The 19846-nt window shown below is 36.6% G+C and overlaps 2 protein-coding genes across 2 annotated transcripts in view; both read right to left on the bottom strand.

Moving 5' to 3' along the window:
- Positions 1–623: 623 nt before the first annotated feature.
- On the bottom strand, positions 624–5728 carry LOC140596737 (double-headed protease inhibitor, submandibular gland). Its single transcript, XM_072745231.1, has 6 exons — positions 5632–5728; positions 4869–4882; positions 4225–4346; positions 2787–2829; positions 1422–1531; positions 624–762 (listed from the first exon to the last, which is right to left on the bottom strand). The coding sequence occupies exons 1-6, from the start codon at positions 5726–5728 to the stop codon at positions 717–719; spliced, it is 432 nt and encodes a 143-aa protein (XP_072601332.1). The 3' UTR covers positions 624–716.
- Positions 5729–15524: 9796 nt separating this feature from the next.
- Positions 15525–19846, bottom strand: part of SPINK5 (serine peptidase inhibitor Kazal type 5) — a 78526-nt gene continuing 74204 nt past the window's right edge. The window contains exons 32-33 of the mRNA XM_025982973.2: positions 18790–18877; positions 15525–15831 (exon numbers count right to left, since the gene is read on the bottom strand). Of these exons, the coding sequence (XP_025838758.2) occupies positions 15823–15831; positions 18790–18877 (97 nt within the window). The 3' untranslated portion in view covers positions 15525–15822. The remainder of the gene's footprint in view (positions 15832–18789; positions 18878–19846) is intronic.

Below are 19846 nucleotides of genomic sequence, written 5' to 3'. Positions count from 1 at the left end.
CTCTCTTTGGATGTTAGATTAATGGCATGACTCTCCCTATGGAACACCAGAAATGAGAAAGCTCTGATCTCTATCTTATGATACTCCTGCATATGCCCTCATCTTTCCTAGCTACCTTGAACTTTCCTTGGGCCTTTTAGTGACTTCAACAATTTAATCAGATTATATGGTTCTTAATATCTCCCCAACATGATCAACAAAATGCCTTCCTTTGTGGTTGCCATTTGTGACTGAGTCCTCTTTAAATAGATATCTAATGTCTAAATACATTCCTGGTCTGATTAGTTGATAGTATTATGGATTCTTACTCTATCTTTCTCCAAAGCTGAATTATACACTTTTTATTATTGTTGCTAAAGGTAGTAATATAAGATTTGTGGTCAGATCCATCCCTTGACCCATGTTTGCTTAAAAATCATGAGGTGTTTTTTTTTTTTAAATGGAATTCTAAGAGTAGATTCTTCTCTCACCAGTGTGCATACAATCTTCCAGTTCTCAACCTGAGTAAAAATAGAGGAAATCTTTCTGTGTAACCCATTGAGGGAAATGACCATAGACATTCTCCTTAACAGACAGTCACATCCAGAGACAAACTTGAAAGATTTCTGCTAAGAATCTTTTATTGAAGAATCAAATCCACATATTTGCCCCCATAACCATTTAAAGAGATTGGTTCTCTACATGGAATCTGCCAAAGGGAACTTGGGATCCAAATCTCAGCACTCTCCATGCTTGGCCAAAAAGATTGTACCACGACTCCTCCTACAAGAAAAATCATTTTTTTAAAAGGAAAGTTTTAGAGATCTAAAATTGAAATTTTAATATTCTTAGATCAAGCCAGCCAAATGAGCACAGAGCATGAAAGGTGAATAATTATTAGCTGAACTCCAGCATGGTGGAAAAAGGAATTTAATGTAGTCAAAGCCAGTATCAGAACCCAAAAAAAAATCTATAAATATCTCTGTTACCTGCCATTTAATAATATTATGATGTTGATCAAGTCTCCTTTTCCAGCTCCAGTTCCTTTCTACCACTTTCTTTCTCTTGCCCTCTCTTTCTCTTTCTCACTTTTTACTTTTTTTGTAAAATATTATAATTATCGGGCAGCCTGGGTGGCTCAGCAGTTTAGCGCAACCTTCAGCCCAGGGCCTGATCCTGGAGACCCAGGATTGAGTCCTGTGTCGGGCTCCCTGCATGGAGCTTGCTTCTCTCTCTGCCTGTGTCTCTGCCTCTCTCTCTCTCTCTCTCTGGGTCTCTCATGAATAGATAAATAAAATATTAAAAAAATATTATAATTATCAGTGAACCATGTGACTGTTAACACTTTGTAGGAGCATCTCACTTAATTAGGTAGCTATGATGGTTTCTGGCTCTGCAGGAAAGGCTGTTTTTGCAAATAGTACATTAAATTCAGAACTTACACAACAGCATTGCAAAACAAACATTTGTTGGAATAGTTTTTTCCATCAGATCCACAGAGAGGTCTATTTTCCATGGTACATATATCAGAATATTCGGTGCACTCAATATCCTTCAGTCCAAAAAAAGGAAAAAAAGAAAGAACAACCTCAAATTATTAAATCATAGAAAATAAACTGTTTTAAGGCCTATGAGAAGTCACTTAGCCCTCAATCTCATATGCAAAAAGACATATCTTCTTTAATTTCCAAAATCTGACCCAGTAATGGTGACAATCTTGTCACAGTAAGAGATAGCTTAGCTTGAGGTTAGGGCTTCCCTCCCAACTCATTCTCCACAGGGAACTGGTAAATAGAGTACATCCAGTGGATTCTATCTTGTACTTAATTTCCAAACCAGTCCTCTCCTTGTCACACTGTTATCCACTTTATTTAGGCCCTCCTTATGTCTTGCCTGCATAGTTGCAGATGTCTGCCAGTTTGCTGCCCAATGTCTATGCTTAGCTAAGATTTCAGTCACCTGCCACATTGATGTCAGAGTGATTCTTTAAAAACCAATTTGTTGTTTGTTTATTATCAGATCTTGTTTTTTGATTAGGTAACTAATTCCCCATCTACAGAATATCCCCTTATAAGCTGTGCTTACCTCTCTCATCTGCTTGACCTGTAACTCCAACTAAATTTGAATTCCCAGAGTGTTTCGTGCTCTCCTAAACATCCCTGTGCCTTCGCTTACGCTGTTTTTCTGTCTCGCCTGACCTTACCCACTGTGTCCAACACAACAACTCCTAAGACTCCTAGTCCTCCTTAGAAGTCAGTTTAACTCTTTTCATAACAGTTTCTTGACAACATTTATCTCTCTTACCCATCAAATTGAGTCAGATGTCACTCCTTAAAATGAACTGTCTTTACTACCACAGCACCATATTTTTATTTCTCTTGTCACATCAAACTGTATTGAAATTATTGACATCCACTCACATAGTTCTTTACTCCTGAATTGTCTTTATAGTTGTTCTTGAAATTTTTTTTTGTTTTTTAAAAAATAACTTCCTTTATTGTTATGAGAGTGTCCTTAAGTCCCTAATGTCCTCTTCTTAATCTGCTAATTAGCTGCAACATTAGAAAACAACCACATCTATACCAAACTGCCCCAGTTAAGGGGTTATGAGTAAAATTTGTGGAGTCTTCCTCTGGAGAAGTAAATTAACTATGCTCATGTCTTTTGTTTGGCTGGCCTTATAACTTATCTATGACTATACATACTCATAGATAATTTCTAGAATGTCTATTTTAAAACTTTCATAAAGTGAGGAATTATTGTAACCCTTCATATTAGGAATAAATGAAACTTCCTTGTATACTTACACATGCAGTATCCTGAAGTTTCCTGACTTCAAATTCTTTGTTTCTGAAAGAAGATTTTATTGAATAGGTAATTCATTACTTGGCATTTTACAACCTACAGAGTAAAATACAATCATATGTCATTCTGTGTTGCCTGTTTTGTAGTGAGAATGAGGCGCTCTGGTTAATATTCTACCCGGGTTGATGAATATTGACCATTAACACCTTCATGTATGATCATTTTGTAAACAAATAAAAATATAAGAAAGTAAGATCAACTCTAAGAGGAGATTGGGCATTTAAAAAATTAGTTCATAAATATTCGGATGAAAATTAAAGGCATAGTATAGTGTGAAAAAATTTTTGCAGTTAAGAAAAAAATATATTCAAATTCATTTCTGGCACTTATAGTCTGTGTAATTTTGTTACAGTCACTTCTTTCTATAAGATTTCTGTCTTCTAAGAGGAGGCTATGAGATGATAAAATCAGTAAGCTCTCATCAGTCTTTAGTCTCTTGCATTTTTATTAGTACCCGAGTTTGCATATCCTGAGAGACTTTATTCTGAATAACACTTGTTGTTACACTTGACTATAAATTTTCAGAAGGATTAGAAAAGAAGGAGAAAATGATGAGAAGGAAGAAGAGCTCATTTCTGTAAATATTCAGTCTGTATTAGCTGTATAGCTAAGATTTGATGTGTTTTATCACAGTGAATCCTAAACACTATTAAATTTCTATATTATAGATGAGGATACTGAAGCATGTAGCAAATTGGTTTTTCTTTTTTGCCTAGTGTCACACATCTTCTAAGTGTAATCTGGATTCTAGACCAGATACGTGACAACAAAGTCCATGATTTTGATGTAATGAATTCAAATTCCTGGAATGGCTGGTAATAACTATTCTTTCATTTTCCTAGAAGCTGAGATGTTTACAGTTAGCAACTCATAATTTGTGGGGCTGCTGGTGGTAGGGGTCTCAACTATCCATTTGTACTCTCAATCTCCTCCCTAGACTTTTCCAGATAATTGTAAGAAGCAACATGGATTTTCTCTGGGGTATGAAAGATAGATCAAAGTCTTGTAAAGTACCTGTGGCAATTATTCAATAGGAAAGACACAACAGAAAATTATGGAACTTTGACCAAGATACATTTTCTGCCTGAGACTCAGCTTCCTCAAATGTAATGTGAGAATAAAAATGTCTATAGGTAACGCTAATGGCTGAGGAACAGTATATAATGTGAATGAGAATTTGGCTGGATAGCAAAGAAATATCTAGCTAAATTAATTAATTAATTAATTTTAACAAAGTAATGTCCAAAGGGTATTGGAAGAGCATGACAAAAGGTAGGATTTATCAAACCACCTTGTTGGAAACCAAGCAGGTTTTGGCCAATGTGGACTTTGTGATCTTAAAAAAAAAAAGAGGGGATACAAACTGAGTATGATACTTACAGAGTTAGTGCGCAAAACATGCATTCATTACTGTAAGTGTTATGATCTGTGCCACATATTGGTTGCAGGTGCCTTGGGCATGCAATCTGAGAGCCTTTTCCTTTGTAGCTGGAGCAGTCCACCTATAATTGGAACAAAAAACAATGGCCCACATTGTCTTCCTTCCATTCTATAGTCTTTCTCGTATCAAGTTGGTCAGAGAGAAAAGAATGGAAAGAGTACTAGCCTCTTCAACTTTTTAGCAAACAGCTAGAAGACCTTACATGGATCAGATGCTGTGCTACACAACTAGATCAGACATGAAACATTAGAGGTAACTGTTTAAGAAGGAAATGTTAGTCTCTCCTTTTCGAGTTACAGTGAGAATACGATGGAATACTGAAAGTGAAAAATACTCAGAAAAGTTTAAAATGTCACCTAAAGGTAACAGTTTACTTTATCAGCTGTTCACCTTTTGCAAAGAGATTCCTTTTGTGAACTTCTAAGAAAGAAACACCACCAGGAAAAGTGGAGTAACAACGGTTTTACCTCCCTAGGAATTATTTCCATTCACAGTGAGCCAGTTTAGCTCCTTTCACAGCTCCATTTACACATCAGCTCTGGTATCATTTTTACCAAGACCCCACAGAGAAGTTTACACTCACCTCTCTTCCTATTGCTTGTCATCAAAAGAGAGTGGCATGCGGTGCATTTGAATAGAAGGAATCAGAGAAAGAACAAATTCCATAGTTAGAGGTGCAAGACTGAATTCATTGTTCACAGTGACTAAAACCTATTTCTGACATCCTTTGCCCAGGCCAGACCTAAGAGAGTTCACTTCTTTAGTCAGGACCAATTCAGGATGAATCAGTATGTGATTCTGATTAAAACAAAACAAAAAAACAAAACACAAAAACACAACACAACACCAGGGAAATTCCTGGTCTTTGGAGAAAGGGCTGTCATAGGTATCCAGGAATTTCTGTGAGCATGTCCAGGATAGGGTTGAGTTAAAGTCTCAAAGCTGCATAAGTTCTTTCTGAAAGGCAAGTCATAAGCCTGATGTCTTGATCAGGAACTGAGCAGGTTTCCCACAGTTCTTTTATTCTTTTCTTTTTTATTATTATTAAGTATAGCCAAGGCAGTATGTTACATTAGTTTCAGGTGAACAACATAGTGATTTGGCAAGTCTACATTACTGACTATATTCCCTATGCTGTACCTTTTATTCCCATGACAATCTTTTTATTCTTCTTCTCCATCTCTCTTCCTCTTTTACGAGGTCTGACTGCCACCCTCTCTTTGCTAATCAGGCCAATTCAGTTAATTTCTCAATTTTCTTCTGACTTTAACATTCTATTATTATTGAAGATTGAACAAACTGCAGTTAACATAAAGTCATTATCATTGAAAGGAATCCTAACTTACCAGGTGGAGGGTCAGCCCATGCGGTGGCTACAAGAGCAAAGATGGCAAAAACAGTGAGACTCTTCATAGTGATGATAAGTGAGGGTGGCAGGGACATGCTGCTCTGAGGCACACATACACGTATATATACATATATGCACAAGGGAGGGTCTCATCTTCAACAAGACTGACCTGTACAATGATGACTGGTTGTTAATCCAAGCTAGAGTGTTAATTTCATTTGTCGAGGAAAGCTTCCTTATTTCCTTGATTTATGGGCAGCTGAAATAGTTGTACCCTGAACTCACCTACCTGAACTGTCTTGCATAATAATCCTCTGGTTTCTTAGCAAATACAACAGCATGTCTATATTTGAGAACCAGTAGAATCATAGGTGGGGTAAAGAGACATTAGATGAAATGCACAAAAGTTGAAATAGAAAATAGGAGCAATGAGAACATTTCATGAAAATGCACAGTAAAACACAATATGAATACTAAGTACTGTAATACCTTTTCTGGAGTTTGAAGATAATTTACAGTGTTTTATGAAAGCTTGTTGAATGACTAAAAGAAACTTGTGAAATATGCAGACCAGGATTATTGCTACTTAGCAGATGGGACAACAAACACAGAAAGTTTAAGAGTTTTCTATTTAGTCAGAGTTAACAGTTGGAAAAGCCAGTTCTCCAGAATCCTAGACCTATACTTCTCTCATAATTTTTTTTTTTTTTTTTTTACTGAGATAGGCTACTTCAGTAACAACAACCAATATTTATACTTAAAATCCAATTTTTAGTATAGTGTCTCATGCTTCTTAAGATCATAACCATGATATTCTGTTTAACACATTCTCCTGCGCCCATATCTATATATGTACGTCCACCCACATAACTGACATTTTTTCAATAGTGATTGAAGGCCTGGCCTAATGATTTCTAATTACTTAGCACTTTCATCTCCATTACCTCATGTGAAGACATCAGCTCTCCAGAAGATAGAGTTAATGTGGATTTAAGATACAGTTAATTCTCAAAGGACAAACTCAAAGATTGGAGGAGTTAAGCAAATTGCCCAAAGTAGACAGCAAGTAAGTGATAGAATCTTGACCCAAACCAGATTTTCCAATTTCAGAACTTATGACCTTCCAGTAACTGGTTGTATTTGTTTCTAATTTTTTAAGTTGTGTCCCACTCATTCATACTTTCCATTCTCCAATACCACCTCTTTTTCTCAGAAATAATTCTATAATTTTGGCTTGTGCTATTGTGAAATTTGAATACTTCTACTGTATCCATATTTCAGTGCTTCTTCAGCATTTGAAATATGTATACTACAATGAGATGTGCTCCAGAAACTTTTCTTAATGGGATAAATGATCTTCTTCCCAAGTCATAGTGGAGCACCTGCTTAGAGTGATCAAATTCTGAGTAGATAACAGAAATGAGAAAAATGGCTCAGTCATAGTAAAGCTGGAAATGTCAGGAGCAAGCACCTGGGTCTGTGCCTTTCAAACTTTTCATTATTGTTATTTAATTAAGAAATGGAACTTCCCCCCCTTCCTGAATGTAATTTTGTGAGGCAAGCAAGAAATGAAACAGATCTTTTAAAAAGGCAGACACTAAATAGAAACAAGACAGAATTAAAGAGTCCCTACGTTTCCACCACACAAATCCATGCAAATCCATTTGGAAACTGATCTAGAACACACACACCACAGGAAGTGAGGCCCTGGGAGGGAGAGTATCTTGTCCACTCAATGGACACTCAGTGAAACAGATCCCCAGACCACTCAGTGAAACAGATCTCCAGATTCTAGTACAAGATTTGCTCTGTTATGCCATATCTTCTCACACCATTACACCGCCCTATGTCAAAATGGGATTTCTGCTCCTACTTGCTTTCCCAGAGAACATGAGGAACAATCTGCCACCTGGGTCCTAGACTCCATTCTCTACTGCTTACTAGATATCCTCTTCCTGATATCCCATAGGATCTTCCAGTTCAACATGTTCCTAGAAGGCCTTGTTGCTAAATCTCATTTTTAATGTTTCTCTCCAGTTTCACTTTGTTAATATCTATCAGTAGCAACTCAATCCAGGAAAATTTAGTAATCTTCATTTCATCTCTGATTTTCACACTCACATCCAATCTCTAACCAATTAAGTTTTAATTTGTATCTGTATCTTCCTCTCCAGGAAGAATATAAGTGTTTTTTCTTAGTTTGTTTGCTTTATTATTATTATTTTTTAAATTCAGAGTTCAAGAATAATAGCTTATAAATCTACCTCCAAAAAAAAATCTACCTCTCACGTTTCTTCCTTTTGGGATGACTGAAAAATTAACCCTGTCAACAAATTCTAAGAAGACTGCATTTTTCTTTCCTCCTTTTGCTACCTACTCAATAACTATCTAAGGACAATGCTCAACATCACTCAGCATCAGGGAAATACAAATCAAACCCACAATGAGATACCACCTCACACGGGTCAGAATGGCTAAATTTTACAACAGGAAACAACAGATGTTGGCAAAGATGTGGAGAATGAGGAACCCATTTACACTGTTGGTGGGAATGCAAACTTGTAGCCACTCTGGAAAATAGTATGAAGATTCTTCAAAAAGTTAAAAATTGAACTACCCTATGACCCAGCAATTTCATTACTAGATTTTTATACAAAGGATACAAACATAGTGATTCAAAGGGGCACATGCACCCTAAAGTTTATAGCAGCAATGTGCACAACAGCCAAACTATGGAAAAAGCCCAGATGTCCATCAACAGATGAATGGATAAAGATGTGAGATATATATATACCCATATATGTATATATAAATATACATACATATATGTATGTATACATATACATATATATAATAGAGTGTTACTCAGTCATCAAAAAGGAATGAAATCTTGCCATTTGCAACAATGTGGATGGAACTAGAGAGTATCGTGCTAAGTGAAAGAAGTCAGAGAAAGACAAATACCATATGATTTCACTCATATGTGAAATATAAGAAACAAAACAGATGAACATAGGGAAAAGGAAGGAAAAATAAAAAAAACAGAGAGGGAGACAAATAATAAGAGACTCTTAACTATAGGAAACAAACAGAGTTGTTGTAGGGGAGGCAGGTGGGGGCATGGGGTAACTGGGTGATGGGCATTAAGAAGGGCATTTGATGGAATAAGCACTGGGTGTTATATGCAACTGATGAATCACTAAATTCTACCTCTGAAACTAATAACACACTATATAGTAATTAAATTGAATTCAAATAAAAAGAAATTTTAAAAAATGTGTAGGATTATGTAAACTCAATACCATCACAACACATTGCCCAGATCAAAAGTTACTTTAAAGTGACTTCAAATCCATTCCTATTTCGAGTTCCTTAACAGGTTTAAGGTTTTATTTCAGAAAAAGCGTTGGTTGTGATTCTAGGGTAGCCAGTCCTAGGGGTGGATGTTCTCTGTGCATGAATTCTTAACAATCTCCAATATGATCTGACGCCTAGTAGGGGTGAGTTTTGATCAATAATGTAGATATACAACATTATCTATTCCCTCTTTTTCTCTAAAATTATGTCTAATTCCAAATCTTCTGTTCTGTCAGGTTTTGGGGACATTTGGTCTCATTCATTATTGAGATTGGTGAGGATCTGAGATGGTTACACAGTGCACAAGAACATGAGGAGAGACCCTCTAATCTCTGGACAGTCATGGCTGCTGCCTGCATCCTGATGGTCCAAGCCAGACATAAATGGTTCCCTTCCCTGAGGTAGTTCCCTGATTCTGTGCCACCTATGGGAGGGGGTGATTTTTGGTTGAGATTGAGAACTCTTGAATCCAGGGTTCAGCAGATACCTTTTATAGTCATACACTCAGTAGTCTTTTGCCTTTTGAAGATGCTACCAAGCAGCAGTGTTAGTGTTAGAACTTTGTCCCTTTCATTTCTCTTGAAAATTTTATTGCTTCTACTTTAGTTACTTTCCAAAGCACACAAGCCATTAAGAATATTTTCTTGCCTATTATTTATGCTTTTGTCAGTTTTACTCAAATATCCTCTAAGGCAAAAGTACACACTGTTTTCTTTTAGCTTTGTGTTAAGGGGGAAGGAAAGATACAGGGAAAACTAGTTAATAGCTTTTTAACCATTGCTTTTATTGTTGATGTGTTATTATTTCTTGTTTGACATATTGACATTAAAATGACTATCAACATTCCATTCCTCTTTAGAATATTATCTTGTGTTTTTAAGTAAATGCTAATCTGGGGTCATGTAGCTCCACCAGCAATCCTCCAGTGGGCACTTATAATTGGAACTCCTTCAATTGTCTACTCCTCTTTTGAGTGCATAGGAACAGCCCCTGGGTAGAGAACGATGTGGCATTTCCTGCATGATTTAGCCATGCCTGTCCTGTGACCAAAGGTTGGGACTTAAGCAAATATCCTCTGTGAACACAACTTGTCCATAACTCATTTTTAGAGACCTTGGCAACAGGAGTTCTGGCAACTTTGTCACTTAAAATTCTAGGAGCAAAATGGATCCAGAGCTAAGAATATGAGAGTTGAAAACTTTTCACTTTATTACTGCTCCTAAGACTTCTTTCATGTTTCATGTTTAAGTCAAGCCATTGGAATTCACTTTTCATTATTAATCCCATTTCTATATGTTAAAAAAATCAGCATGTGTACTTTCTTCTGTCACATGTTCCATAGATCTGGAATTGAATTATTCCACAAATAAACAGAAGTGACCATTTCTGTAGATAATGAGCAATTTTCTGGATCACTAGATGCAAAATCCATTTCTCTGTCTGAAAACATATCGGATAGATAATATTTGTATGAAGATGGAACTGGGGTTCATGAAGCCAGAGGGAATGGTGTAAGGAACACAAGATTAAAAAACACTTGAATTTGTATTTCTGATTTCGACCCACTTGGGTAAGCTCAGAAAATCACTTTCCCTCTCCAAGCTTCAGATTTCCATCTATGAAACATGTTGCATAAATCATATCTAATTTTTCTCTAGCTCTGTCAATTTGAGATATTATCAACCTGAAATAAAATGATCTTTTCCTGATTGCAATCTTATCAGGACATGTTACATATTTAGCTGATAAAAATCAATTAATTAGCTGAAAGTACAATGTCAATCACAACAGTCCACTTCACAGTGTATTTTTCTGGGGTCATGCTACTCCTTGCATTTCTCTTTAGCTGCAGCTTTTGCTAGTTTCTGAGAAAAGACCTCATGAATTTAGCCTTTTAGGCCAGGAGGAGAAGGGGAGATATATCTTATAAGATCATATTTTCATATAACTTGTTTGTTACAGCTATTAGCGTCAGCAATATTTTATTTGTACCAGGAAGGGAATGCAGTTCCTTCTCTAAGTTCCTCGAAAAATAATGGTCCTCTTCTATTCTTGTAGGCTTTATGCCATTGACCAGAACTGAGAGTTTCCATCCAATATTCCCTTTTAAAACTCTTATCTTAGGGGTCTGGTTTTACTCAACAACTTTTAATAAGCAATTGTTCCATGCCAGGCATTGATTGTACTAGGCACTGGGGATATAAACATGGACATTAAATGGTGTCTTCTCTTTAAAAAGTCAGTCTAGTGAGAGAGATGGACTTCTAAATAAGCAAGTACACAACAGTGACAGCAGGCCATGCAGGACTAGATGTTATGGGAGCATATCAAAAGAATAACTAATTTTTATTCTTTTATTTAAAAATATTTATTTTTAGAGAAAGAGAGAGAGAGAGTATGCACAAGTAGGGATGGGAGGGAGGAGCAGAGGCAGAGGGAAAGAGAAAAACTTAAGCAGGCTCCACACCCAGCAAGGAGCCAGATGTAAGGCTCAATTTCACGACCCTCAGATCATGACCTAGGCCGAAATCAAGAGTCAGGTGCTTTACCGATGGAGCCACCCAGGTGCTCCTAACTAATTTGTATTCTAAGGGGAAAGGGGACATGTAAGGTTTCCAGAAAAAAGCTGTACCTTCAATGAGCAATAGCAAATTAGAATTTGGAGGGATGGACCTTGTGAGTTGGAAGGAAAACTGGGAGAAGGACCAGGGGTGGATAAAAAGAAGATGTTAGGAAGGGACATTTAGGAAGAAGTTCAAGAAAATTATTCAAGGTAGAAGGGAGAGAGGACAATGTAAGAGTGGAGGCTAGAGAGATGAACGGAGGCCTTGTATGTTAGGAAGAGTGTGGAGTTCACCTTGGGAGCTGGAGAAACCACTTACAGGTTTTAAAAATAATGCCATCAGATCTGGACTTCAGACCATTATTCTGCCCACAGTAAAGAATGCAGTGGAAGGGAGAAGACAGAGGCAAGAAGATCATTTATAAGGGTGCTGTGTTCAATCATCAAGTGATGATGATGGCTTGAACCAGACTTATCCATGGTGACTGACTCTATGGGGGATAAAAAGGGTGGGGATAGACAGAAGCCAATGCCTAGACAGGTTTGTCTCACTTTGCTTTCTTCTAGTACAGTGTGGTTACTTAGTAGGAGTTTTCAAAAATTCAAACTGGGGAATTAAATATATCAGTGTTTTGAAGAGGTCATTTGAAGTTTTTTTTTAAAAATAGAGAGCTGTAAAGGATGGAGACAAGCAAGTCTGTTCAGAGGTCATTAGAAAAGTCCATTAGAGAGAAAAAGAGCGTCTAAAATACAAAGCGTCAAATATTACAAGTACTGTAACAGATTAGAATGGCAAAAGCACACTTTATTTTCTGATAGCTTTGTGACAGAGGGCAAGGAAAAATACAAGGAAAACTAGTTAGTAGCAAAGAATCATCTAGAGGAAGACAGCACATCATCCCTCAAAATAATATGGAAGGAGCTCTATGGTCATAGGAATTTCCATCAAGGATGACAAATATTTATTTTGACTTTTTTCCTGGGACTAATCCTCATTTGACAAAGTCTTCCTCTCTGTTCTCTCCTCATACTCAAAGAATGAGTTATAGTCACAGGTTATTTAGATAGAACTTTAATTTCAATGCTGGAAAGAAAAAGGCACCTGTGTGCCATAATGGCATCAGAGAAAGAACAAGAATATCTTGCTATGCCTTTTTTCCAGGAGGTAAACAGATAGCACTCATCACTGTAAAGGCCTCAGGACATATTCACTTCATTTACCATCATCTCTCTGTATAACACATGAGACTGGCCTTGATCAAAATCAACCAAGAAGGCCACAAAGAATATTGGATTGGGGTACAAATCTGAGTCTTACTGTGTGCTTTGTTTAGCTTCAAGCACATATTAAATGTTTAGAAATGTCCATATTTATTATTTTCTATTATTCTATTTTCTTCTAGTTCTATTTTTATTCTCTATTATCATGGAGTGAGAAATGTGTTTGGTGCTTAAGAGCATAAAAGAGGGCCAAGAGACCAGTAAGTTACAAAGAAGGACAAGAGACAGATTCTTACCCACTACTGAGTTAGAGCCCACAGGTCAAACCTGGCCCACCACCTGTTTTTATAAATATACTACTACTGGACCACAGCCATGTATATTTATTTACATAATTTAAATTCATTATTTATGCAACAGCATCATTGAGTGGTTTGTGACAGAGGCCTTATATCCCACAAAGCCTATGATATTTATACTTTGGCTGTTTACAGAGAAAGTTTGCCTACCTGTAGCCTAGACAAGTGCTCTCCTAGGCTGTATCTGAAGCCTTGAGAGAGGAAAATTTCAGGTGAGTTCCTTACATGAGAAAATAAGGAGTTTGATACTGTTAGATCTCTGAAAATCCATATTCTGAATATAGAATCTGAAACAGCATCAGTTATAGAGAAATGTGTAAGTCTGTGATTGTAACCAATAAGATGTGTTAAAGTTTTGCTTTTTCACTTCTGACTCAGGATCATTTATCACTTCCAGGGCTAGAATTTTAGGGCTGGTTTGTGACGTAGGTCTGGTTTTCATTTGCCTCCCATCCACTGAACCAATAACTCAAGAAGCAAGTAAAAAATTAGTTCACTTGAAAAAAAAATTAGTTTACTTCATATTTAATGCAGCTTTTTTGTTGTGACCATTTTGACACAGATGACATTTTATATTCACCTCTACTTTAGGTGAAATAAACTTCCACATTCACATTCAACCCCAATCCTTGTACCCTCATTCTAACATCTAGTTTTCTTGGTCCCCATCCCATTCCTGATGTCTGCACCTCCCCACTCTACCCTTGAGCATCCCTGAGTCGCTGGGTCTTTCTCCATTCCCATGTCTCATCCCATTCCAGACCATCCTATCCTCTACCTCACCCAAATCCTAACCCACACTTTCTCTGGTGCTCAGAATGATTATCAAGGATTGTTTAAGTCTTAAGTGTGAGATAACAAAAATCTTCTGTGCATATTACCTAATAATCATAACCATCATAAAAATACTAATGAAAGAATGTAAAGGGTTTGTTTATAACTCAGTAAAATGTTCAAAATGACACGAAAAAGGAACTACTTATAAAAAAATAGTAGGTCTTAGCCATGGTATAACAGAGTTTCTGGATTTCCTAGAACTACCCAGGAAGGAGATACAATCTCATGTTGCAGATTCTCTAAACCCTTCCCTTACATCCTGGAATTGCCAAAGAAAATAGCAACAATGTTTTCTCACTTTTTTTTTTCGGAAATGACAGTATTTTCATGCTTGAAAAATGATTTACAAGACTTCCTTTTTTTTCTGTTTTCTTAAGGATAACATAGAGAAAAACCCAGTGTAGAACTGATTTTCAATTACAAAGGACAAAGATCACAAAATCCTACTATAATTACCCTAGAGACAACTTCTCTAAAAGAAAAGGGAAGAAGTAAAAAATACAAAATCAACTTCCCAAATCCAAGTAGACCTGTCATTCTGGGTATAGTTCTTCTATAGCTGAGAACAACTTTAACTGTGATAGAGTCTATATAGATTTCTCCTGCTAGGATGTGTTCAGCACCAACTGAATATCTGTAAGTGAACAACGTAACTGGGTATGGTCATAGGAGGCCAATATCAGGATGCTGAGTGTGACAGAGTTTCAGCCCTGAGGCAGGGGCTTATAAGCCATCCCACCCTATCCCTACCTGCTGCTTGTATTCCCTGGCTGATTTCTCATGTGCATGAGCTCACTGTCTGGTTTAGTGGCCTCTAGCTATATGTAGATAGGTATTAAGCAGTTGAAATGCAGTTGGTCAAAACAGATATGCTGTAAATATAAAATACATATACTAATATATCAAAGACCTGGTTAAAAGAAAAGTTTATATTGATTCTATTTTGAAATGATAATAGTTTTGACATATTGAGCTACATACAATTTTTATTAAAGTTGATTTTATCCATTTTCTTTTGTATCTACTAGAAAATAGGAGGTGACACGTGATTTGAATTCTATTTCTCATGGACAGTACTGCTCTAGAGACAATTGACACACTGGTAATTCTCATTTCCTTTGTCTTGCCCCAGACCATGGGTCCAAGGTCCTGTTAGAGGAGATAGTCAAGAGGCAACATGACTGAATATGAGAAACTACTGGTTTGTGTCTTTGGATCGTATCTGCAGCAGTAGTTATTCTCTGTGGAAGTACACAAGCTGGACAGGAGAGCTGGTAAGGTGACAGCTACTGAAGGTAATTCATAGCTGGTTTGACCTTATACAGCTCTTGAATACTGGGGAGCCCATACCTCCCTCTTCTAGACACTCCTTCCCAACTATGACAGCAAATTGAATCTGAAAAAAAAAGTGAGCATTCTGTGTCCACCAATAGCTTAGCAAGACAAAGGGGTAGAGTTTTTTGGCTTCTGTAAAAAACAAAAATAAAACAAAACAAAAAACAAAAAACTCCACAACATTCCTATTATCCAGGCAGTGAGAAGGAATCCCAGAAATGGTGTTCTGCTGGGTTTACGTTTATTGAACAAGTAGTTGAACAGACAGCATTGTGATCAGGAGATTTTCACGCACAGACAGATGGAGATGTCTCTATGCCCTCAGATCACAGAATCTAGGAGGAAAGAGGATGGGAAAGACTGCAAGTCAGTGAGTTCATTCCCCCAACAGCTTTGTATTATTTTCTATAGTAAATAAGACAACCGCTGAAGAATTCTTTGTCTATACAGATGGTGAGGGTTAGGCGAGTCAGAATTGGGCATGTATTTTCCCTCATGGCTTTCACCAATTCTTCCATCATTTGTCCTAGAAGAGAAGATGGATAGGTTAGGTGCTAGAAACTGAATATTATAGAAATGTGGGCTACATATTTATAGGTATACTGTAATCAAAGAAATCCATAGATCCCTGCAGTCTGCCAAGAACTCACCACTTACCATCACTTTCACATTTTATTCAATTGATTCAATGAGTCCTGAGCAACTAGTATACATTACCTGTGGAGGGAGATACAAATACTAACTCTGCCTTTGATCATGTGTGATCCTCATGGTAATGAAAAGATGTAGGTGTCAGTAACATACCACAGAGGAGGGAACAGAGCTCCAGAGAAGGTCAGTGGCTTGCCAAGGTCTCACACTGGGTCAGAACTTAAATCTAATTCCTCCAACACTAATGCTTTACTACTATAGTTTGTTTTAGGCCATTAGAATTTAATCATCTACCTTCCTTGCCTGAATCATCCAATATTCATACACTCTTGAAAATAACATCTAAAGTTTTTTTTAAAAAGAAGGTAAGGGCCTCAGGAAGTTTTTATCCATATAACTGCACATTGTCAGCCAGTACAACTGGAGCATCAGTAGCACTATCATTCCAAACTCAGACTTCCATTTAGTTCTTACTTCCACCCTAGAAGATTTCCTTTGATTTGAGGTTCACAATCTATGGTTTTGTTATATCTCTGAAAATCTTTGTCACGGAATTGAGAATAGTCATTTATTATTTCACAGAATGATATTGGTATTTTCCTTAACATAGAAATTTCCTTAAAAAATAAAAATAAAAAATAAAAATAAATTTCCTTTCATGCTAGCTAATTTTTATTTAATTGAGATATATACTCCCTCTTCTAGAGTCCCTGGTTTTCAGAATTTCCTGACAACTCAGGGATGGTGGCAGAGCATAAGCTTGAAGCCAGAAGATATGCACCAGACCCAAAACATAAGGTTGAATAATTTTGATAATTGCAGGATCTCCCACAGGCTGATTTTCTGTGAAATGAGAAAGATAATAATCCTTGTCCTAACCACAGGTCTACATGAGGGTGCACACAGGAAAGAGCACATAAAATTCTGAGTTACATCAATCTTAGTAGTACTGAGTAATAGAAAATACTTCTTAGATACTAAGCATCATTACGCCATTCTAGGATCTTCAGTCTATTTTTCCAGGAAAGTTGTGACTGTCTGGCCTTTTTTAAAATTCATTCTTCAGATTCCAGACTCTCTTGGAGAACATTTCAATACAGAAGCAAAGTTCAGGCAATTGGTTTCAACCTCAAGGATATGCATGCATAATAGTCATTAGAGCAATGCTGGGCCATGACCCACTTGGACCATGTTGGTGTATCGAAGATCATACCGCTGAATCATACAGAGGGAACTGAACCCATGCTAAGGACACCTTTTGTTCTAATGATTTATTCCATCATCTAATACCATAAATAAGTCCTGTCTGCTACATCATTCTAGTGAAAAGAAAACATCCAAAAATGAAAAAGAAGAAACCCTCTTACAAAATCTTTTATGCTTAGCCCTGTCAAGATTCTTCTTTATTTTAATAAATACATCTTATCAGTATTATCCTATGACAAATTTCTCATAAAGTAGTTTTTGTCAAGTTGTCTACATGGGATTACAGCAAGATGTAGTCTACAGTGTGGTCTTTAGGATTCACATAAAGGTTATTTTCAGTCCTGAGTTATATGTAATCAGGTATATTCGTGAGATGGGAGAGATACTATATTCTGTTAATAAAATAAGGAACAAACCACTAAGATTTTATATGGTCTTCTGCTTTCACCCCAATACTCTGCTTACTTCACCTGGCCTTTTAGCAGCTAATGTAAAACCAAAAACACTTAGTTTACATCTCTTGTTTTTCCAGTTTCCCATATCAAGACTCACTGAGTAGTTCTTTTGAATGTGGCTCATCTAGTATTGCTTAGGAGCCCTAAATCTGGCAATTCCCTTATTGCCAGAGCTTTTTGTAGTAGTGGAATGGAATGAAACCAGTTGTGAATAATAATAAATATTTACTTAGTAAATGTACTCTATTACAGTATTTTATTTTTATTGAATATAAATATATTTTAACATCAAATATAAAGTTATTAAACTATAACTCACTATAATTATTAAAAATACATAAGCACTGTGCCAGGTCTGTTTCTCTAAGTTTACACTATGGACTCTTCTTTTTGTCTAAGTTCATACTTTGGTCTCTTTGGCATAAGAATAATAGTGATAATAATAACAAATGCTATTAGTTTGTAGACACTGTGCCAAATGCTTAAAAGTTAATATTTATTGAGGATTTTCAATAACTTAGTGAGACCTTTGGTCTAGATCTTTGATTTGCCAAAGGTCTCATATATGAGGAATATACAAAACTGGAATTTAAACCCATATTTACCTGGAAACAAACATTTTCTCTTGTTTGAAAATGCCTATATTTTCTCCCAAGTTATATACCATCTTGCCTGGGGAAGAGCATCCTCAAATGCAATCAAGAGGGAGAATGGCAAACCTGATAATGTTTATCAAAACATCCTTCTGGGATTTAAATGAAAAGGCCAGATTTTCATGTTGGGAAACAGTTGAATGCAGTGTGAAGCGCAAGAATATGGGAGTTACACAGAAATAGTTGAAATTCGGTTCTGTCACTCTGTGACCTCTTGCAATCTTTTCTTATCTTTTTATGGTAAATCACATACTTTGCCAAAGTGTTATGTTAGGAACATTGCTCATAATCTACTAATGATCCCAGTTAACAGTAAACATTTAAAAATATTAACTATTACAATTTTATTCCCACATATTGCAGTGATTACTTATCTTTACAATGAAGGATGTGACCAATTCTGGGGTTACTTGACCCAGTATCACTTCCCTAGCCAGAGAAATGTCCATCATTTGGTGGCAGACACAGAAACAGAACCAACTCACTCTGGCAGTATCATCATAAACACAGTGTACTTACAGATGCTGGAACAGGGAGCGATGTTGTTTCTGGAATGTTCTCTTCACACTTCCCTTCACTGCGTATGTGTGTATTAGTTTGACGTATTCTGAAACAGAACAGAGGAAATTAAAAAGATGGGAAAATTCACAGTTACAATGAGAAAAAACAAACAAGGATCAACGTGGGTGAAATCTGGGCATTAAATCAGAACTGAAATGAAAGGTAAGACCCAGGATCTGAATTCAACTACTTTCCAGTAGGGATCACCCAGGTTTTGTCTCTCTCTTCATATTCAGTTCCAGATTCTTTCCTCAGTGCTGGATTCATTCCATCACATTTTATTCACCTATATACTCATGAAATCGTTCAATGTTAGAAAAAACTTGGGGACCATCTATTCCAAAAGCCATCGTTTTACAAATAGAAAAACTGGATCCCTTTGAGAAGCTTCGCTGTACTGATACCGATAATGTGGGATTACAAAATACAATACATATATATATATATATAATAAAATATATAAAATATATATAGAATATGGATTATATAAAATACAATAAAACATCATCATATAGTATGAATTTTATAGCTGGAAAAAGTCTTAAAAGGTATGCATTTTTTAAAGATTTTATTTATTCATGAGAGACACAGAGAGAGAAAGGGACCTAGGCAGAGAGAGAAGCAGGCTCCTTGAGGGGAGCTCAATGTGGGACTCAATCCCAGGACCCTGGGATCATGCCCTGAGCTGAAGGTAGATGCTCAACCACTGAGCCACCAAGGCATCCCAAAAAGTATGCATTTTAATGCTTCTCTCTTAAGAAATATTGCATATCAAACATCTGCTTGTTTGCTTCTGGTACTGGGAAACTCACTGTCTATCAAGGTAGTTTGACTTGTCTTTGGACACTGCTCAAGTTGAAATGACTTCCCCCAAAGACCACAGAAATCAATACTATTTCCCCTTGCCAGGGATAGTCTGGATTTCCCCACCATAAAATATACTACCAGTTCCTTTAGCTAAAAAATCCGTCCTGAAGCATGATTTATTAATATTTTTGCCATCGAAGTTTCTGAC

The sequence above is a fragment of the Vulpes vulpes genome, chromosome 2, assembly GCF_048418805.1.
Source record: "Vulpes vulpes isolate BD-2025 chromosome 2, VulVul3, whole genome shotgun sequence".
Lineage (NCBI taxonomy): Eukaryota > Metazoa > Chordata > Mammalia > Carnivora > Canidae > Vulpes > Vulpes vulpes.
Note: the sequence above shows the minus strand (reverse complement) of the source record. Positions and strands in the feature narration are given on the sequence as shown.